Raw genomic sequence first — 23,110 nt, 5'->3', positions numbered from 1 at the left:
TGTCTGTTGCAGCTTTGGAAAATACTAGCAGCCAATTGAATATGGTTACTGCACAACTTGCTTGAAATATACATGAACTGCATAGATTGAACCCAGGATCAGCACATTTTCAAACCTATCTCAATCATGAGAACTAGATGCTTGAATTTTTGTTTTAAAGTAAGTGCAAATTCTGCACCATAGTGAATCACAGACAGGGAAGAGCTCAGTCTGTAGATCAGACTAGATTTCTGAGGTTTCGTTTCTATCAATCTTTCCACGAAGCGACTAGAACTTATATTTGTTTTCAAGCTCCTTTTTTGCATAAGGACTCAATCTGATAGTGTCTGTGCACCATCCATCATAGTGATGGGAACGAAAAGGGGGATTTTGTGGGGTACTTCAATTGCAGACCGTGTTTGCCAACAGCAGCTATTACCATGTGCATCAATAAAAGGCAGCCTCTTTTAATGTGTACCACTAATTATGTAGAAGCATATTTAACAACAAACAAAATTTGGCAATGCAGCCTTAACCTAGATCCAATTTGAGTCTATCTGGAGCTAGGCATGCAAAATTCCACCTGCTAGTGCTAATTCAGTGCTGCAATATACCCTATGATTTAAACAATCAACTGGAAAAGTAAAAAGGAGATAAATACCTTTCCTTTCCTCTTCGGATACATCATGGATTTTCTGATTGACAAATTCAGCATACGAAGCAGCATACCACACCTGCAGCAAATTCACATGGGATTAATTAGAATTTTCACTGGAGAATCTAAAAAATTAACTGCTTGTCTATTGCAGCTATATCCTGCCCTTCCACCAAGGAACTGAGGGCAGCATACACAGAGGCCATCTTGTTTGAGAGATAGTGGCCTCTCAGCATTGCTAAGAAAGCTTCTTGGGTGAGCAGTGACTCCAAGTCTTGTCATCTTGGTCCAAGTCTAACACTCAGTTCACTAAGGTAAAGGACCCCTGGACAGTTAAGTCCAGTCAAAGGTGATTATGGAGTGTGGTGCTCATCTCGCTTTACAGGCCGAGGGAGCAGGTGTCTGTCAACAGACAGCTTTCCGGGTCATGTGGCCAGCATGACTAAACCGCTTCTGGCACACGAAACACCGTTTACCTTCCAGCCACATTGGTACCTATTTATCTACTTGCGCTGGCATGCTTCCAAACTGCTAGGTTGGCAGGAGGTGGGACCGAGCAATGGGAGCTCACTCCTTCGTGGGGATTCGAACCGCCAACCTTCCAATTGACAAGCCCAAGAGGCTCGGTGGTTTAGACCACAGCACCACCCGCGTCCCACCTCAATTCACTACAACACGTCTGGGCAGACAGTGGAATAGGATCTACTGGTAGATCTGCAAAGATTTTAGACTCCCAATTGTTTAACAATGACAACAACAAAATGATTCCATCCACCCCTGCTGCCCAAATTATACAGCTGAAATAAAATGAAAAGCTGGGATGAGGGTAAGCGAGAGTAATTTTTTTGTGCAGAAGGACTGCAAGTTCAATTCTGGTACTCAAAGAAAATCCACAGGCTCAAGATTATATAATTCCAAATATGCTGTTTGTACTAGGCTCCAGTGAGTGGATCTTAGGGAGTTCTAGTAACAAACAAAGTCTACCCACTACACCACACTGGCTCTCACTTGAATCAGCTAGCATTTTATTATTCATTTTATACATGGGTGACACTGACATGAAAGAGAAAGAGATAAATTCAAGTACACATGTCTTTAGTAGCTCCAAAAGTGATTTTTTTTTTTTTTGTACAAGTGTCAAGAGGCCTTTTAAGTGTACCGAGCCATGAATATTCTGAAGAGGCTGTTACTATAGCAATTTATTTCATCTTGTTGCACAGACAGTGTGGCTGAGTGGTTCAACTCTAATCACAAATCCTCATTCACTGATTGCCACAATAGTGAAAGTACGGCAGGAGGGGCAAGCACATTCCAAAATGCCATAAGTTATACTGTGAGGAGGAAGGGGGAGAATACATGACTCTCTTTTGTGTCTTGGATTACATCTTTCATGTGTTCTCCAGTAAAACCATTAAAAACAGTTGAAAACAATAAAACAGCACTAACTGTAATTCTAGCGGCTGCGCTTGCGTAATGCATTATAGGGTTCAAAACAAGATAAAGGCATGTCCGAAACACATCCAGATGGACAAGTCAAATGAGGTGTGTGTGTGTGTGTGTGTGTGTGTGTGTGTGTGTAGTCCACAGCATCATCTCCACCATCCTATGGACCAGGGGTGCCAACTTGAATAAAATATTGGGCGGGGGGGAGGCAAGTAAACCCTGCCCCACATAATAGTTCACATGACATGACACATGTACAATATTTGAATGGCAATGCCCATATCTTTTTGGGGGGTACAGGGCCCTCAAATATTTCATTTGGGGGCAAAGGGACCTCAGCCCCTAGGAGTTGGCTCGTATTCTGTGGACGGAGGGAGGAAGTGGGTAAGTCAAGAGCCGGTGCTGGATCACACACTACAGATTCCTTCTCGGTCCTGTCAAGATCTTGCACATTTCAAGGACTTGCAGGATTAAGGCACAAGGCAGAAAAGGAAGTGGAGAAGGCAAGAATCAGGAAAAGCCCAGATGGTGGCACTCATCTTTTGACTGCCCTCCAGATCTCAAGCTGTAAGCTTAATATAAAAAGCTATTCTCCCAACTGTTCCAAGTTCCACTTGATTTGTTTTAAGCATGGGATAAAAATAACTTTGTGGTGATTGGAATCACAAGCAGAAAAGTCAGATTATCACACGCACAGGCCAAACTGAAAATCTCGGAGGTACGCTGATTGAAGTAAATGGTGCCCATTAGCTGAGAAAAGCCAATCCCATTCATGGGCGGGCAGGGGAAAGTGCCACAAAGGGGGAAAGGGAGAAAGAATGAAAAGTAAACCAAAATGCTTCAGTGCATACAGGAGGTGTATGATATCAGACTCATCTCAACCTCCAATTTGCTTACACATTCAAGGTGGTTGGAGTGAACCGACAGTCAACAGACCCAAGCAAGATCAAGAATTCTTGACCCACATTTCCAGCATAAGTGATCAGATGGGCTGTTATTTCTGGTAGGTTCATTATTCTATAGTGATTCAATACAGACAATAGAACATGTCGCCCATATACCCTGGAATGCCATGGTTGTACAGATAGGGTAGACATCTCAGAACAAGAACCATGGGAATTATGAATGAATGAATCAAGCCCTAATGCTTTATCTCTCTGCTGAGTAGTAGGGAACCCTTCTAGCAGGTTGCGAAGCTGTGCCGTTTGACTCAGCAAAAAGAAGCTATATAATGCAGGTTGCGCCATACCTTGAGTTCCTGTTTGGGCTCCACGTTCTTAATTGTTGTGTAATAAATATGGTGTCCATACTGGTAGGCGACCAGGTTCTGCTCCAGGTGATTCTGGGCTGGCCGCACAAACATCATCCAGTTGCAAAGAGCCTCACTAGACAGTTCAAACCAGAGATCTTCCTGCAGACCCCTGTCTTTTCTGTCACCTTTGTCAAGGGACACCTAAGGGAAGATAAAATATATTATCTATAACCGTACACACACAAACAAAGGAGGTCGGTGAGATGTGGCTGCTGTGTCCACAATGGAAGAAACAGTTTGCATCAGGAATCCGGGTAATTAGAAGAAGAAAAAAGGTTTACAGAGCAGACAGAGCATGAAGCTGCTGAAGACTGGCAGATTTGTCAGCAGCTTTTGTTAGCTTGCATCATAGTCTAGGTTGGTGAAGTCATTACAAAGAGTTATTATCTCACAGGTGAAGTTGTGTTAACCTGCAGGACTGAGTATACCTGAACCCATTTACATCTGTGGGCTTAGTATAGATTACTTTATCTCAAGTCATTTATTTCAGCTGATTGATTCAGGAACACAATCTATGCTTTCAACTTTTTGAAGTCATCTTGCGAAACAGTCATTTTTTAAAGTGCACTGGGCCTCTGCTTGTGTGAGCACACGTGCATATATTGTGTGTATCTGTCTGTCTGTCTATCTATCTATCTGTCTGTCTATCCACACACAAATACACAATTTTGGCAAGTTAGCACATACATACAAATAAATAATAATAATATGTATGTGTATTTACACACACACAACACACACTTTCAAGGGTGCCATGACCCAAGGGACAACCATGGAAGGCCTGATGGAGGCTGCTTGACCAGTCCTCCCCAAGTTTAAGTCATGGATGGGGTCAGCTGTGGTGAGGAGGCAAAAATGAATGCAAGTTGAGGTGGCCCCTAATTCTGGAAGGGGCTGGCCCTGACCTGACATAAGCTTTGCAAAGGAGGTGTTTCTGAACAGCTGGAATTTGAAGCCCCTTGATTTGAAGTTCAGTCCCATCACTAACATTTGCCGTTAAATGAAACTTGAATTCCGTCTGCAGAGATCTATGCTTCCTGCTGTCACTGCGAGTCCCCCCAGCCCCGAAAACTGAAACCCAAAGAGGCTATAGAACTCTCACTTCCAAGTACCAGAGTGATTTCAATACCTCTGTGTGTCAGTGACCCATGCATCTACACACAGACAGAAATTTATGCCCATTGTTTTCACTTTGTGTATCTCATGAAGTAGGCTCTTGTCTTCTAAAGCTCATGCCACAACAATCAGTCTTTTATTTAGCACAAGACTTATTGCTGCTCCTGATCGTTATGAGCTAGTTCTCCATAAGGAAATGGGATTCCTGCATACTGAACGCCAAGATGCTTCTGGAACTACATGAAATGTCTTGCCTCTCCTCTATTTGCACTGCATACTGGATGTGTATGATCACATAGTCATGTTGATCCCATTTCTTGCGAGTCCCTGGAGTTCCTTCCGGGGAAATTACTATACTGCACAAAATGCGTGTCTCGAAACGTGTCGGTTGCACAGCAAATGTGTGGTGCCTCTTTACCTTTAGATGGATATAGCAGTCTTTAAGCTCTGACTGCCTCACCAGGGGTCCTTCCACAGGGCCAAACTGTGTGCGCTTGGGAATGCGCCGCTTGGAAAACACTCCTCCCAGGAATCGGTCTATGTGAAGCACTAAGGGAAGGCTGGCTCTTGCTCTGGTCAGTACAGGCCGGTTTGGGATCGGGTGCAAGGGTCCATGCTTTGGGCAAACTGAGGGGTGTGCATTATTACACTCTTCACACCCTGAAAGACATAATTGGAAAGGACAGGAATACATGACAAAGTCCCACATCCCATTTATATTAAGGTTACCAGATTTCTTTCAATGAATATGAGACACTTTTCAACTTCAATGGGGACTGATTTGTAAATCCGGGGACCGTCCCCGGGAAACGGGGCCATCTGGTAACCTTAATTTATATACTAGAAGCAGGAGGCACAGAACCTAGAAACTCTCAACCAAATTCTAGCAACGAAGGCCTCCACATTCAGAGTAGCTAAAGGACACCTATTGTTTGAAAGGGTTGTCCCCACTGCACAAATCCTCAACCTCATGGGCTTAGTTGGAATCAATCCATCTCCAGATCAGTTGGATCTCTGGGATAGTGGAGGAAAGATTCTTCTCCTCTCCTGAGAAGCAGCACCACCTGGTTGTAGACTTTAAATGCAGAGAGCTTTGCCCTAAAGATTCCAACAGGGAAGGATTGTAGAAAAGCTCAGAGGAAAGTACCCCAGTCCACTTGGCTTGTTCCACTGCCTTCCACTCCCCTCTGCCCTCCACAACCCCGCTGCACAATTCAGATGAATAAACGGTTCTTCGCGTGCACCCCCACTGGTGCTGAGGAGGCAACTTGTGCCAGCACTAGTAGCATTGCACTAGATCCTGACTTAGGCCACTGCAAGCAGCTGACTAAGGAGACAGATCTCTTTGTAGATCTCTGGGTGATTTGTAGTAGATTGCCAAGGTTTTCTTGACTCCCAATAGTTTAACAACAGTAGCAACTAAACGACTATCGCCATCTTTATTGGGCTGCTAAAATGCAGAACGCGGGTGGCGCTGTGGGTAAAACCTCAGCACCTAGGGCTTGCCAATCGCATGGTCGGCGGTTCGAATCCCCGCGGCGGGGTGAGCTCCCGTCTTTCGGTCCCAGCTCCTGCCCACCTAGCAGTTCGAAAGCACCCCTAAGTGCAAGTAGATAAATAGGTACCGCTTTATAGCGGGAAGGTAAACGGCGTTTCCTTGTGCTGCGCTGGTGCTGGCTCAGCAGAGCAGCTTAGTCACGCTGGCCATGTGACCCGGAAGTGTCTCCGGACAGCGCTGGCCCCCGGCCTCTTAAGTGAGATGGGCGCACAACCCTAGAGTAGGACACGACTGGCCCATAAAAAGGGCAGGGGTACCTTTACCTTTACCTTTTAAAATGCAGAAAGCTAACCAGGAGTAAGTGGACTGGACTGTGAGCTCGATTCCAGTACTGAAAATCTATTCCTAGAGTCAGAATGTGCTCAGAAACAACAATAGGAACATAGGAAGATTCCTCACACCAAATCAGATTGTTAGTCCACCAAGCTCAGTGTTGTCTGCACTGATTGGCAGTGTTTCTCAGAAGGTCTCTGACATGGATCTGTGTCCAGACCTACCTGGAGATGTCAGAGACTGAACCTGGGACTTCTGCAGATGCCCTGCCATGGAACTATGGCCCTTCCCATATTCTCTAATTCTAAATGTTAGTCTTTGGTGCCTGGCACTGGTTGATAAGATTTCAGGGTTCAACTAAAAACAAAGTAAATCCAACAAGTGACCCTACTTCTCTGGTTCAGTGATGCTAGTTTCAACACTCCCCTTGCTTCCAAGTACCGATTCCTGGAGTGCAATTCAAATGAAATGGCTTTGGGTTCATTCCCATATTGCAGTGGTAAGCCAATGAAAGGAAGAAGAAGCGTAGCAAAAACAAGATACCCTCGAATGCTTACACAGGTCATTTGGGTCAAAGGGATGAGGTGGATCTGGATCCCATTCATCCATGTCGGTATCTTCTCCCTCTTCTTCCTCATCTTCCTCATCCTCGTCATCATCGTCATCCTCATCATCCTCATCATTTTCCTCTTTCGCTTCCGTATCACTTATTGGGTTGTGCAAAGGTTCTAGAGGACCAGACTCATCCACGGCCTCCATAGGAGGCAAAACTTGGCTGTGCACTGGTATTGATACCTAGAGAGGGGAAATCAGCAAAAATGTGCTGTGATCCAGAACAGCAAACCAGAAAATAATAGTGATCATATCTCAGCTAATACTAGTGGCATCTGGGGTTGTACCCCTTGCTAGCCCTGCTCAGAATAGACCCAGGGAAGTCAAACTGCTTTGAGTTTTGTTTTGTTTTGTTTGTTTTTACAATCAAGCAGTGTGCTAAATTTATGAAATAAATAAACAAGCTAACTTAGGTTCATTCATTTAAATGGGTCTGTTCTCAGTAGAAGTTATTTGGAGATGACTCAAGATTGGAGAAGATGATGTATACCTAAGCAGGGCTTCATTTTTTGCCTAGAGCAAGTAGGACAACTGGGTGGTGTGAGAGATGGGTGGCAGGCAGCATGGCAGCTAAATCCTCTACTGCCATGTTGAATGTTGAAATGGATGCACGCTGGGCCGGCCCTACCATCAGGCCGATGGAGGCAGCTGCCTTGGGGAGTGGACACTAGGGGAAGAAGAGAAGTGTTGGAGGATAGCACAGGGTGGATCACACAGGCTTCCATTTGCTCCCTAAGCTGCCCTGCTGCCATTGGACACTGCCAAATTTCTGACTACAGGTGGGCTCAAATCTCATGTAGTTCACTCTCCACATTGTTCAGGCGTAGGAGACAATTGCCAGGTGGGGAACTTTACTAAGTGTGTGAAAATATATCTCAGAACTATTAAGAGTCTGGTGGACAGTGTTACGCTTGATTGCAGAACAGATGGCTTCAAATGCTTTTGCAACCATGAAAACAGTAGGCATCTTGAGCCAAGCCACCATCTCAGGTCTATTTGCTGTAAAGTGAGAGAATATCAAGAACCTGCTTTCACGAGACCAACGTCTTATTAAGCCTAGCAAAAAGTATTCAGCGCACTAATAGTGATGGAGACTGGCAAGAAGGCGGCATTAAATCAGAAAAACCTTTGGCTCCCCAGAAAGGCTTTTTGCAACTGAGCTTACCCCTTTCCTTATTCCATCTCCAAGTGAAGCCACCCAGGATCTCCATTTTCTGCTTTAATTAGTTTGACATTAAAATATGCCCCCAAAATGATCCTGTCTATAATTTTCTCACTCCATGAAAGCCAGAGAAAACAACACCAATGCACTCAAAACACAGGGTTCGGTTAAGAGACTAGCTAATTAAAATCTAAAACCTTTGTAACAAAAAGCAACCTCCTAACTGCTTAAGGGCAATGGGTGCTCTAATTTTAAAGAGTGTTATATTTTATTTTCTATGAAGAGAAGAGTTAAATGCCCATAGTGCACTGCAGATGAGGCAGAAATCAGTATAATAGGTGTGTGTGGAGGGGGAAGGGAATTTCTGTAAGAGAGCTTAAGGAACAGGCCACACACACACACACATCACAAAGCATTACAGTCTTTCAATAAATTAGAAGTGAAACCTCAGTGCTAGGCATGCTTAGAGCTATGTATATTTGGCATTTAAATAAAATGAACCCAAATTCTGGGTCAAGGTAGCCAAAATGTTGCTTTTTCACATAAACAAACATAAATTATGCTAAATTCTTCAATCCGAATACATGGTGCAAATAAAAATCTGCCAATGCTGGTTTAATATACTTCTTCTAGGCCTAGCTGGAGAATAAAGTGGAACGCAGATGAATGAAGTCCCCACAGACTAGCTGCAGGAATGCTGCCTTCGGAGATTCCACAAGGCATTGCCAGATGTCTATTTAAGCTTATCTTCACAGTCAACAATAAGGACTAGACTTTTGTAAATCAAGAAAATCTTTAATAAAAACACATTTAAAAAAAAACAACAATAAGGACTAGAAACCTGCAGGGGTTTGCTGTTATTGCTTTTTATAACAGCTTATTGGAATGCTGAATTTTGCACTAAATAACAGAACTCCCTGAGGGTGTGGCATGACTGCAAAAGTATAGAATGCACATCAGCATTTTCCAAACCATGTTCTGAGAACGCTTATAGGAATTCCTCAATGGCAGATAGGCAATCTGTAATCCAGCTTGCCTACCACTGTCAATCCTTTCTGTACTGACACAGGTAAATGTTCAAAAGACAGTTGAGCATAATTTACCAGGTGAGAATTTCTGGTTAAATTATCAGTTGTATGTTTTTTAAAAAATAATAATAATCTACCATGACTAGCCATGAATGAATCAATTATCTCTTAGCCTCATTATATTGTAAAATATTAATATTACTTGGTTGCTTTTGACCTGATCTTAGTGTAACTCTGCTGAGCAGTTTTAGAGTTTCTGCTAAATTCCCTGATCCGTAGCCACTCAGAGGTAGATTTTTTACTGCATATGCAGCTTATTTTATCTAGTCCTATGAATTATACAAGTTTGATTGTTTTTAAATTATATCCACCTTTAGAAGTTCCACAGAGGGGGATAACTACAAAAAAGGAAGGAAATAAAACAGTAATACAGCACATGAAATATGCAGCAGACAGTTTTTTTAAAAGGAGAGTCAAATTAAAACCAAACCACAAGGACCTTGGGAAATAAAACAGTTATCAAGTCACATCCAAAAGCTGATAAAAAGGGGGCTGGCAGGGCACTGGGAAAGGGATTTTGCAATGCTGGAGCCACCACCGAGGAAGCCACGTTCTAATCCCTGCTAATCTAATCTCTACCAGTAGTAGGTGAGAGAGCAGAGCCATTGAGACAGATAGTAACACTACGGTAGGGTGATGTGGGTTATCCTAATATATGGTTCACTGCTGATGCGATGCAGTGCGTAACTGGTGCTGCCTTTGCAGCCATTATTTTACCTCTGGGCTAACCGCCTTCCCCCTGCTATTTTACACCTGGCTCCAGGTGGCTTCCGAATGAACACAACAAAAGCCGACGCTCAAATTTCTATTGGTTTTGTTGGGTCCTGGTTTCTTTTAATGGGGACATGAAATGGAGAGTTCAAATGTAAAAGCAATGGGGCACCTGGCAACTTACTCTGTCTGCTTGAGGGTCCTGCTCCAGAGCCGCTGAGGGGTCGGCAACGCTGCCAAGCACAGAGAGGTGGGTGGGATTCATGCTCTGAGCAGCAGCAGCAGCATCAGGAGGAGGAGGAGGAGGAGTAGCAGGCAAGAGCACAGTTACCTAAAATCACAGGCACTCGTTTTAGTCCTGTGGCATCTCCATCATTCAGATTTGTCTGGCTACAGCAAGTCCTGAAAGCCAGGTCTTTTAGGTTGCAAAATACAGTATCCGAAAGGTGTCTGAATGGGTAGAGGTAGGTGTCAGTAATTATTTAAAACTTCGAGAGACAATGCAGATATAACATCCCCCCCCATCCCTATGTGAGATTCCTTTCTGCTATAAAAATACAGTGGAGCTGCCTGTGTAACTGCTGTAAGTTAGGAACCAGAGGAAATGGCCTTATCCTAAGTCAGTCCTCTGGTCCATCTAGCTCAGCACTGTTGGCACTGACAGTGGCTATCCATCACTACCTGGAAATACCAGGGATCGAACCTGCGACCTTCTGTATGCAGAGCAGATGCGCTACCACTGAGCTATAGCCCTTCCCCAAGTTAATGTGGGCCTTTTCAAATGATCCAGTACAGGTCAGAAACAAGTTATATTTATTTATTTTATTAAATGTGTACTCCGCGTTTCTTCCCAAAGCAGCCCAGGGTGGCATGCTTTGTAGGAGATGCCAGTTTGAGAAGGGCGAGGGAGTTGCCCGAGGCGTGCACAATGGCATGTTGCCAAATCTCATATTCCACAAATCCTCCTTTCCCTCTGGGTTGATAACTGGGGAAGGGGGTGGCAACCCCCCCCCCAAAAAAGAGCCTGATTTCGACCAAAAACCTTGTGCTGCTGTTGAACCCCATTCCAGAAGATGGTACCAGGACTGGAAAATTGTTATTGCAAGATATATATTTAATCTTTCCAACATGCCAACCCTTAAAGCGTTGAATAGCTGTTCTCCCATAGCCTTTTCAGCTTTATCTCCAGCATAGCTGGAAATCATGGCTGCAAAAGGCTTTATGGAATAAAGTGACCACAAATAAGGGGGGGGGAGCAAAGTAGAAAGGGGCTGACTGAACAGAGTGATCTTTCCCTGTTGCCAGGCACACACCCACAAGGCATCATTAGCACACTTCCAGGCGTGCTGGCAGGGAGGAGTCAGCACAAAACCTGCCACTGCAGGGTATCAAAACAGCTTACAAGCAAAAACACCCTTAGCGAACTCTTGTTTCATTCCAGTTACATATGTTGGGAGAAATCAAGAGACGAATACACAAAGGCTTTTGAAGCGCTAAGATTTCAACAGGTCTTTCCCAAAAAACAGCAGGGACCTCGATTATTATTTTAGCAGCTAAAGTAGTTCAGGGAATTCTCACAGGAAGAGGGTACATGCAACACCTGCAGGGCTAGCAGCTGCTCTAATAAAATGATAACCACTCACAAACAAAATGGAAATCTCTCCATGGGAACATTTGGTTTGCCAAGAGTGCTGCTGTCTAGGCTGCGCCGGGCCTTTAGCAAGAGGACTGAGGATACAGCGATAACGCACTCGTGACACTTGCATGCTTTTCCTATTAACATCAGTCAGCGTAAGGAATGCATGCACCATTGTTAAATATACATGACCTGCATCACATACGAGGGGATGAGTGTGTTTAGGCTGTTGCTACTCTTGACCACTGCAAGCCTGCTGAAATAACACACGTGCACAGAAAGAGGCAGGGTGCAATTTGTTTCTTCTGGCCTGAAGAAAAGGGACTGAGGGAAAGACTTGGGTGCCATCCTGTTTTTACCACAGAACAGGAATGTAGCATGTTGCAGCCTTCACGTCATGCTGGTTAATGTCAAATATGTGACATTGGACTCTGTCGTCTGTGGACTCCTGTGTCTCGACTTTGAAAGGTTTGAGAGATCTTCATTCCTTTGGCATACTCATTATGCATCTCGCTTTCCACAGTGAAATTCAGAGTTATTGTATTGTTCCAAGTTCTTTTGGTTATACTGCTCTGTAAAGCACCATGTACAGTGATGATACTAATAATAATAGGTTTAGGAAAAATGTGGAACAATGAGCCTGTTTGTATATTCTGTCCCTACCATTTGTGTTGAATCCGCCCCCATCACTATTTACTTCAAATTAAATGCAACATTCTTTTGATCCTGAATATTGTTTTTTATTCTTGTTCATAGTGAACATTCTATGCAATATTTTTTTAAAAAAAGCTTCATAGAAGCATAGAGTTGGAAGGGATAATAATAATAATAATAATAATAATAATAATAATAATAATAATGATGATGATGATGATGTATTATTTATAGCCCGCCCATCTGGCTGGGTTTCCCCAGCCACTCTCAAGGGTCATCTAGTCCAACCCCCTGCAATGTAGGAAACCTGCTCACAGCCATCCCTCCATGAGCTCAAACCACCAACCTTTTGGTTAACAGAAGAGCGAGCTATCAATCTGTCAATCCTTTCCATGTCCAGGCCAGGTGTTTATTTCTTGCCCCCTTTCTCTTTTTCCATAAATTAATTCTTCTATTTTTGACCAAAAACAACCATTCAAAACTTACATTAACATTTTAAAGAAATGCAAGCTTTATCAAACATTGATACAGCAGGTGTATGTTGCCAGTAATTCACATGTATTCCTTCCCACCATCTTTTCTTCCTTTAAAACATCATTCATAGTTTTCAGCTTATTGTTCAGTCCTTCCACTGCTTCCATTTGCCTTTTTAGTGTTTGAAGCAAAAAGGATTCAAATTCAAAATGATTCTTCATGACACTTGCCTTAATAAACCCTATCATGCTGCAATTCTCTAAATTTGTCTTTCTTATTTCTGCTCAATGAACACGCTCATGTTAAGCGTGTTTTTCTTTGTTGTTCTTTTTCCAAAATATACCTGTATTTTTTGTTTGTTTGTTTTACTATGCTCCTAAACAGTTTGCTAATGTACATCCTCTCTTCCCCACTGCTGGCATTTTCCTATTGTTTTTATAGCTAACCTTGCATTATATGTTTCCTAGGATGCAATCCTGTACAGTACTTGAGATCTGCTTGCTGATGGGCTCTGGCAGAATCCCCACAGCACCAGTAGCACTTAAGATGCTTTTTAGGGTATACTTGAAGCTTTTGCTAGAAACTACTTTGGAAATCAAAAGAGCCACTTGGGACCAGCAGGGAGATGGGACAGGGTGACAGGAAAGAACACACACACACAAACCTCCTTTGGGATCCTAATCCTGGACCTTCCTAACCCAGGCAAGGACCTTCCCAGCCCACTAGATCTCTCCCAGAATCATTGGCTAACCACTCCCTTCCTCCACCCTGACTTGGCCAGGCCACTCCCTGCAGGGCCCATGACAATGAACCTGATCTGAAACAGAGACTGGGTCCATTCAGTTTACCAAAGGTCTTGTTCACTGCCCACAAGTGAGCTCTGGGCTTTACTGGATATGAGGTACAGATACAATATTCCATTAAAAATAAAAAATGCCTGTGCTTCTCATATTTTTGTCTTTGGACCAACAGCCTGGCTACACATTACACTCACCAAATAGAAAACTGCCAGGCTATAGAGAGCTCTGAAGGCTTCCTCCCAACAGCTGGCAGTCAAGGAAAGCTGAAGGCACCTCACTTGAAGTCATACTAAAAAGGAAAGAGACATTCTAGTTATCTCATTCAGCTAATCACCCCAGCTGGTTGGGGAGCAGGGGAGATTAGATGAGAGAGATGAGAAAGAACCACAAAAGCCCACCAGGTAGCTACCTCTCTTTCTCTCTCAGTATGAATACGTATAAGCTAAAAACCCTCCCTTAACTGTCAGGAGGGAGGCTGGAAAATTCAGAGCCACCAAAATCCGGCTGCTTTTTGCTTGGTGAGGGTAGCATGAGGCCAAGCATTAAAGCATCAAACCATTTATTTGGGGAAATCCCATCCAAAAAAACACCCTAGTGTCTTCTAATCAGTGGTGGGTTCACACCTATAGTACCAGAGGTTTCTAGAATATTAACTGAAATGTATCGTCTCACTTTATAAGTCGCTAACACAGCTATCAAATCATTTCAAGTACTACTTCCACAAACCTGTGCTGTACATAGTGGTTTAGGACTGAAAGGATCTCAAGCCTTGGACCTTAACCATCCCGTTTCCTGTTCCATGGCAGATTAAATGAGAAGCTAGTCCTTTTCAAATACAGGGTCCCCCCCTCCCTTTTGCATCCTCGAATCCTCACATCCCCAGTCCTCAATTTCATGCTACTCCTAGTCAATTTCACACTAGTGAGCACATCAAGCACAAAACTAGGACTATATACATCAGACACAGCAGCAAGTAATTGGAATTTTTAGCTTTTACAGTTATATCCCAAATAAAAACTCGAAAAAGCTTCTGCCTGTATAAACGAGAAATGCTGTTATCTCCCAATTATGTGGGTGTACAAACAAAACAATAAAACAGGTTGGGGGTTTGTTTGTTTTTTGATAACTTAAATGAAAGATATAGTAGAATGTTTTCGGAACAGGAAATCTTAGTTAAGCAGCCCTCTTAACATTCTTAAAACTGACCTTGCAGGACATTCTTTAGACCAGGGGTTGTCAAACCTGATCCCTACCACCCACTAGTGGGCATTTCAGGATTCTAGGTGGGCGGTAGGGGGTTCTAGGGCACAAGCTGAATCCTCCTTCCATCGAGCACTGGTGGGCGGTAAGGAAATTTTACCATCAAGAAAGCTGCATTAGCGGGCGGTAGGTATAAAAAGGATGACTACCCCTGCTTTAGACACTAGGTGACCTTTCATCATGTTAGCTGGCCCAAGGAAGAGCACCTTAACGATTTAAGAAGACACCTGCTGAATTAAGCCAAAGGCCCACCTCCTAACCCAGCATCCTGTTCTCACAGTAGCCAACCCTAGGCCTGTGGGAAGTCCCTGAGCAGGACCTGAGTGCAGCAGCAACACTTCCCATTTAGGATTGCCAGTAACTGGCATTCAGAGGCATTCTGCCAGGGACAGCTGTTGATAGCCTTATCCTCTATGAATTGGTCCAACCTTTTAAAGCCATCCAAGTTGGTGGTCATCTCTAATCTTGCGGGAGGGAGAGAAATTCGTAGTTTAGCTGTGCCCTATGTGAAGAAGTACAGTGGTACCTTGGATTGCAAACGCTTCGGGTTACAAACTCTGCTAACCCAGAAATAGTTCCTCAGGTTGCAAACTTTGCCCCAGGATGAGAACAGAAATTGCGTGCTGGCGGCACAGCGGCAGTGGGAGGCCCCATTAGTGAAAGCGCACCTCAGGCTAAGAACAGTTTCGGGTTAAGAATGAACCTCCAGAACAAATTAAGTTTGTAACCCAAAGTAAAGATAAAGGTAAAGGTAAAGGGACCCCTGACCATTAGGTCCAGTCATGACTGACTCTGAGGTTGAGGGGCTCATCTTGCTTTATTGGCCAAGGGAGCTGGCGTACAGCTTCCGGGTCATGTGGCCAGCATGACTAAGCCGTTTCTGGCGAACCAGAGCAGTGCACAGAAACGCCGTTTACCTTTCCGCCGGAGCGGTACCTGTTTATCTACTTGCACTTTGACGTGCTTTTGAACTGCTAGGTTGGCAGGAGCAGAGACCGAGCAATGGGAGCTCACCCCGTCACGGGGATTAGAACCGCCGACCTTCTGATTGGCAAGCCCTAGGCCAGGGGTCGGCAACCCGCGGTTCCAGAGCTGCATGTGGCTCTTTTACACCTTTGCCGCAGCTCCGGGGTGGATACTAGCGAGGGGAGGAGGCGCATTGTGCGCCCTGACACTCCCCACTGTGGCGGGTGCTGTACTGGCTGTGACGTCACATGGGGGCGGTGCGTGCGTTAGTCACGCACCGTCCCGATGTCACCTTCCCGCCCGATTGTGGCTCCCAGTTTTTTTCCCCTTCGGAAACGGGTCCAAGTGGCTCTTTTTGTCTTAAAGGTTGCAGACCCCTGCCCTAGGCTCTGTGGTTTAACCCACAGCGCAACCCGCGTCCCTAACCCAAGGTACCACTGCACTTTTATTTTGTCTGTTCTGAATCTTCCAACATTCAGCTCCACTAGATTTCTCCACACCTTCTATACAGAGCTATCATAGAACTGCAGAGTTGGAAGGGACCCTGAGGATCATCCCCCCTGCAGTGCAGGAATATGCAGCTGTCCCATACGGGGATCAAACCTGCAACCTTGGCATTATCAGCACCATGCTCTAACCACCAGAGCTATCCACTCACTTACCATTTTTCTAAACTGAGAATTTAGGTTTCTCTGTGACTGCCACCGTGCTAGAACTGCATGACTATGGTAGGAAACAAATGAGTCCCTTCAGGAAGGTGAATGTACATTCACGCCAATCCCACTATAATCTCTCGTTGAACAGGTTTTGCAGAGACAAGAACAGGACAAAATAAATGCATAGCCCATCAACAGACACATGTAAAGCGCAACCGAAAAGCCTGAACCTTACCTGCTGTGTCGCTGCATCCTGCTGGACGTATGCCACTTGGGATGGGTCTGTAAACAAAGTCTGAACAAAATAATAAAGAATGATTAAGAGGGTCTCGGTAACGCTTGGTTATGCGAAGCTCACAGTGACAGAACAAACTTGCTGAAAGGAAAGTGGCATTGGACAAACGGCTGATTTCATTCAATTTCCATAAGGCCAGTTACCTTGGCCACTACAGTGTATTTATGAAATGCACTCTTAATGCCAACAGTCCACCTATAAAGTGTGAGGTGGTGGTGGTATATTGACAGAACAGCTTCCATCTTGAAAGCACTTAACATAAATTCCAAATTGTAGCAGGTTGTTTGTACGTGCTTTCTCTCTCTCTACGTCAACTCAAGAGCGCTCACATTAAAGCTTAAAAGCAAAATCCTGCTTGACAATTTAAGCCAAGGGTTAAAGAAGTAGAAGGACCTGATTAAAACAGGAACAGTAAATCACCCAAATGGAGTGCAATTCAGACTGGGGAGGGGGGCCTGAAATAGGAACGGCAGCGTAAGGAAACAGAGGATGGACTGGGATTTGGGAATTTAGTAGGCTACTGTTACCAGCAGCTATATGGTTTGTTTAAATTAGAACAGCGGTTCTCAAATCATGTTCCTGGGGTTCGTTAACAGCTTTTTAGAGATCTCCCAATGAGAAGATCAGTAACAATAGATACGCTCTCCTGAAAGACAGCTTTCCAACCACTACTGATCTTCCTCAGCAATGTGGAAACACAGAAGTGTTGAGTGTGATGTTGCATTTCCATCTAGAAAGTACTAACACAAATTCCAAAGTGTACCAAGTTGTCTGCAGTTTCTCGCTCACATGAACCACTGGAGAATCCAAACAAGTCTGATCAGTAAAGATGCAAAGGGCTGTTGCTCAGCAGCACTGTAATGCTTTGCATACAAAAGGTCCAAGGTTCAATTGGTGGCATCTCTAGGCAAGACCGCCATCTGATACCCTGCAGAGCTGCTGCCAGTCAGTGTAGGCAGTACTGAATTAGCTAACCAGTGGTCTGACTTGTTGTCAAGGCACCTAGCTCCCTGTGTTCCCCCCCCCATAAATGCACACCATAGAACAGGGTCCAAGGTCCTCCGCAATGCACAAGTAATGCATAGAGCATGCAAACAAATCATTGTTTCAAATATTTCCTAAAGGCACAAAGTTTGAAAACCTATCAATAGATTTGTCCAGCTCAAGTCTACGGACTAGTACAATTGTTAGAAAAATACAAGTTCCAATGCCCGAATTATTAGTAGTTACCTAAACTTGGCTATGCAAATAAGGAATCTGAAAAGAATGGATTAGGAACCCCCTTGTTTTACAGAACACTGTGATGGCTGATATTGTTGCACTGATTACTCATGTCATCTTTTGAAGGGGGAAAAAGGCTAAATTATTCCAGTTTCAGAGAAGCGAAATGGACAGGGCTTCATACTCAATAGCCTCCCAGCATTTTTTGATTACAACATCTGCACTCTCATTTAGCATGAAAGGTCCAAACTCCCCCTTCACCAATGGCTAGATGATTATGCACAGCTGAGGACTATTAGGCATTCACACAGCTTTGCAGGCAGCTGGCCCAAGTTCTGAATGAAATTATTGCTCTTTGCAGCCACGAGTAGACAAGAGACAGGGGATGTGAGATGTCACATGCCTGAGTGGCTTCCACGGGGTGGATGTACACCAGGGTATGCTCCGAGGTGTCCACAGAGGTGTAAGATGTGCCGTCGGCAGTGTAGACCACCTGCTGTGAAGGACGGTCCTGATCATCGCTGTACACAATCTGAGCCACAGTTCCACCTTCAGGGACAAAGTGGACCTGGAGAAAGGGAAGGGGAACAGGGGCAGAGAAGAAATGTCAGGAACTGTCCAGACACAAAGCTGTGCATAAGAATGTACGGTAACACATATGTGCAGGCTACTCCCAGTTCATGTGGGGGGTTACATTTCAAGGCACTGTGTGTGTCAGTGCAATCATGTATATCTGAAACACCATTGAAAAAGCCTGCAAACACACACTAAACCTTTGAAAACCCCTGAAAAAAACAAGCTTAAAAACCAGTAGCACTTACCAGACTGGTCAAACTCCACAATCACTCCTTCCAAACCTCCCTGTTCAAACAGCACACTCTCCAGAGGCCTCAACACTCAGTGCAAGGGCTCCTGGTTTTGCTAGGCACTGTTTGTGCGCCTTTTTTGCCCCTTCTGGGCTCTTCTAGTGCTGTTTTTGCACTTTTATATTCACTTCTTGGTTCAGCACAATGCACGCTTGCGTGGTTCCGTGTCAACTGCATGCACATAAATGGGGAGTTGCCTGTGTATCCCTAGTGATATTCCAGACTACATTGGCAACTCACACAGAATTAGCTCAGAAAAAACCAAAACTAGGTGAATAAGAAAGCCTAAACTAAAATGCCACTTTTGTTGAAAATTTGGTACCGAAATCACTAACAGTTCAATCCAAGATCCAGCTTAACTGGGATATTTGAACGAAATCTGTTTAGTACCATTGAGGTCAATTACAGCTGTCTTGTTTCCTAAAAGGTTGTGCATCTCTATCAGATTCATAGTACATAAAAATCCAATACATATAATACTTGCAGGCATGTAGGTGAAGGGAAAGAAACTAGGCCTGTTGGATTTCTACCTGTTATGCAGCTGTTAAAAGTACAAATCCTGTATCAAGGGAAAAGAGGACAACCCTAAGAGTACCTGGACCAAATGAAATTAGAGCCTAATTGTTAATCTTCAATGGCCCTACCAATACAAAACAGTCATCAACAACTATTTTGTGAAGTACAGCTATTAAGTTATAAAGGACAGAATGTGCTATCCTCAAACCCTAAGTTTCCTCTCTTATCTAAGTATGTACAGTATTACATTATATATGTATAAGAAATACAATGTAACTTTTTAAAAGTAATGTAGACTGATAAGATTTATGGGAAATGTGATATTTCTAATAAGCTGGAACACAAATGATAATGTCACTTTTCTTTCTTGTGTTATAGCCACTTAAAAAAAAACAATTTTTTTAAAAAACCCCAACATATTTTATTTGGTGTATCTGAAACCTTAGGGAGAACTTCATAGAATAAAATCTATAGCCAGGGAAATTTCTGTAACATGCAAAAATCGAACCCTCAAGACAGCTTCACATACATCCAATAACAATCTACACACACAAATCCCTTTAAGAAGCAGGTTGAACTACTGCAAGGATGCCCCTATTCATATACACAGACTGCGTGAACATCAGCAGTTAGAAAATGCAATAAGCACTAGTCACCTGAGCAGTATTCTGTTCCTGCTCAGCTGATTCAGACCACACCTGTGCGGTTTCCTCTTTCAAGTCGATGTCGTCCCTGCTGTCGGGCTCCATAGTGTGATAACTAATTATCGAAACTGAGCTTGGCTGAAAAGATTCATCTGGCTGTTTTGTCTCGAGACAAGGTAACCTTCTGTACCATAGCTATACAGAAAGAGAGGGGAAGAGAATATATATATATATATATCAAAGAACTGCATACTTTACAGTAATACAAAGGGAACCATGAAACTTGACCACCCATAAAAACCCCAGCTCCCTAGGCTTCATTGGGCTCTAGCGTGGAGCTATACAGAAAGGGAATAGCTCAGTTGTCCATGATTCCCATTTATTTCTATGGGACAAAATGAACATGCAATCTGGGTCACAGCAGAGAGAGAGAGAGAGAGAGAGAGAGAGAGAGAGAGCAAAACTAGATGCTGCAATCAGTCACCATGAGCAGCTGGGCAGGTTTAGCTGCCACTGCAGTAGTGTCTCCAAGTTCACCCTAAGAGTTTCTGAAATATACAGACACTTTCCCACACACACAAACTTTGGCAGGCACAGTGATGGGCATCTTGCATCTACCATAACAATACAAATCCTTATTTATGTAAATATAATCAGAGCTTTGGCACCTTTCCCAAGAGATGCTCATACCAGTGTCAGTTTCCTATATCAGTAGTGGGCAGGGATCAGGATAGATCTATAGTACATCTCTGAGTGATTTGATCAGCAAGGGTTTTGACTTTCAAACATTCAATAATAACAGCAACAAAATAACTTGACACCACCAAATATTGCTGAAAGAAAGAAATCCTGGGGTAACTTGGGAGTGGGGTTTTGCATGTAAGGACTGTGAGCTCCATTCAGTTCTGGTACTCAGAACAAAAGCCTGGGTTTAGGATTCTTTAATTTTCAGTGTAGTGTACAGTGGTACCTTGAGTTACATACGCTTCAGGTTACAGACTCCACTAACCCAGAAATAGCACCTTGGGTTAAGAACTTTGCTTCAGGATGAGAACAGAAATCATGCTCCGGCAGCAGCGGGAGGCCCCATTAGCTAAAGTGGTGCTTCAGGTTAAAAACAGTTTGAGGTTAAGAACGGACCTCCGGAACGAATTAAGTACTTAACCCGAGGTACCACTGTATGTATTTTGCACCTGGCACTAGGCAATGGACTCCGAGTGTGTGTGTTTGTGTGTAATGAATGAGAGAAAACTAAAGCAGTCCTAGATTTCGAATATGGTGTCACGGAAACCCAAGCTGAACATGTTCTAATGTTCATGTTTTTGTGTTCTTAGAAATACATACCCTCCAACATTTCTCTGATGAAAATAGGGACCTCCCATCACATAATGATAATTTTACTATTTATACCCCCACACATCTTACTGGATTGCCCCAACCACTCTGGGCGGCTTCCAGCATATATAAAACCATAATAAAACATTAAAAAACCTTCCCTATACTGTACAGGATTGCCTTCAGACGGCTCGGGGGTCGGATAACTCCATACCCTCCAACATTTCTCCAATGAAAACAGGGGCATCCTAAGGAAAAGAGGGACATTCAAGGATCAAATCAGAAACCGGGACAGCTTGTCTAAATCAGGGTTGTCCCTGGAAACACTTGAAGGGTCTGGAAATATCAACCACCTTCCAGTATGTGAAGGCCACAGTGTTGTTTTCCTGTGGCCAGTTATGATGACTGGCAACTGACAGCAAGCATGCAACGCTGGCTAGTCCCAAGAACAGAAACAAAAATACACCCTTGGTGTCACTTGTGAAAGTATACTCCGTTATTCAATCCTGAAGCATTTAGAATGCAGCATACATTTAAGAGGAGCACAAACTGTTGTACTGAACAGTGATGTTAGGCCTGGCAGAGACAGACACCCGATTCAATTATTTGCCCTGATCACTGCTGCACTCCCCTAACAGGGAGGCAATAGAGTTTACAAACAAGTTGTTCCTACCAATTTGCGTCCCCCAAATCAAAGCGAATTTCCAGCAGACTGAAAGCCAGATTTGCATGGAAAGTCAAGACGCAGTACTGTACTTGCTTTCATGCTGTCCAGGAGGGGGTGCTCCATAGCAACAAAGTTTGCAGCTTGTTTGCAGGGAGGAAACAACCAGTGGACTTGTTCGCACACTGGGTGCTATTTCACTGAGCAAATTATCTGATTATAACCAGCGTTATCCTGTTTCAAATGAGCTCATTCGATGCAACATTTCACATTCATGAATGACATTTGGAAGTTATGCAGATTACCGTTCCAAAATAACTACCACTCGTATGTGCTCATTAGATGATGTTGAAGAGTCATCATGTAAGCATGAAATGTTACATTGAAACTGGCCTGTTGTTGTTTGTTGTCGTTGTTTAAAAAAACCTTCAGTCCCTAATTGACTTGTTTTTATTTTTCTAGTTCAGCGTTTAACCAGCCCCTCCGCTCAGGGGCTGCTCCTCCTCCTGATCCCAAATGTGCGGTCCCTCTTGGCAGCTGAAATGCTGAGAAAGAGAGAGAATTAAAAATGAAGCTTAAATTCCAATTTACGTAAGCTCGGGAATCTTGACAAATTGCTTCCATGTATGGCTTTATCCACCCCTTGCGATTTCAACCACGCGTCTCAATCTGCCACTGGGAATCTCAGAAGTGTAATTTACAGCTCTGCTGATTGGTTTAGACAGTCATTCAGCACCTTTCCAGTCCTTCGTCTCCAGTGTCATTATTAAATCACAGACTTAGGAATTAGTGCAAGGCTGAGGCCATTTGATTTTCGGCAAGTCCAATTAACTTTATTTTATACTGACTGGCTGGCTGGCTGAGCTGATCTAATAGTTAGCAACCCTTGCCAATGCACAAGAAAGAAAGCAAAAGGCTCCTCGGTGACTGCTCCACCCATTTCAATTTTAAATGCAAATCATTTTTAGACATAATTTATGCCCATATAATGGCATTTGGCTTGTAAATGAAGCACGGGGACGGGGAGAGGCAAATACCACCCCTTCCATTCATCTTGCTTGCTAGCATTTTAGAACTCTTGCAGGCTCTGAGTCAATATATCCCCCCCCCCATGCATGACTTATTACAGAAGACTCAAATCAATAATACAGGAAAGGCGAACAATAATGTCCCTCAGTGGAACAGTAGAAAAACCAACACGGTCTCAGCATCTG

The 23,110-nt window shown here is 43.7% G+C and overlaps 1 protein-coding gene across 5 annotated transcripts in view; it reads right to left on the bottom strand.

Annotated features, from left to right (window-relative positions):
• Positions 1-23,110, bottom strand: part of PRDM10 (PR/SET domain 10) — a 77,545-nt gene that overhangs the window by 34,860 nt on the left and 19,575 nt on the right. Inside the window, exons 1-9 of one of the 5 annotated variants that reach the window (XM_082201356.1) lie at positions 22,219-22,580; positions 19,910-20,092; positions 18,275-18,439; positions 16,591-16,650; positions 10,094-10,240; positions 6,894-7,131; positions 4,924-5,165; positions 3,327-3,530; positions 641-713 (exon numbers count right to left, since the gene is read on the bottom strand). In XM_082201356.1, coding sequence (XP_082057482.1) covers positions 641-713; positions 3,327-3,530; positions 4,924-5,165; positions 6,894-7,131; positions 10,094-10,240; positions 16,591-16,650; positions 18,275-18,439; positions 19,910-20,002 — 1,222 coding nt within the window. In that variant the 5' untranslated portion in view covers positions 20,003-20,092; positions 22,219-22,580. Of the gene's footprint in view, positions 1-640; positions 714-3,326; positions 3,531-4,923; positions 5,166-6,893; positions 7,132-10,093; positions 10,241-13,667; positions 13,763-16,590; positions 16,651-18,274; positions 18,440-19,909; positions 20,093-22,218; positions 22,581-23,110 lie in introns of those variants that run through there. The other 4 variants (XM_082201355.1, XM_082201354.1, XM_082201357.1 and 1 more) reach the window with 4 other exon arrangements.

Source organism: Podarcis vaucheri (genome assembly GCF_965113315.1).
Source record: "Podarcis vaucheri genome assembly, chromosome: 15".
Classification (NCBI taxonomy): Eukaryota; Metazoa; Chordata; class Lepidosauria; order Squamata; family Lacertidae; genus Podarcis; species Podarcis vaucheri.
This window is presented reverse-complemented; position numbering and strand designations above follow the sequence as displayed.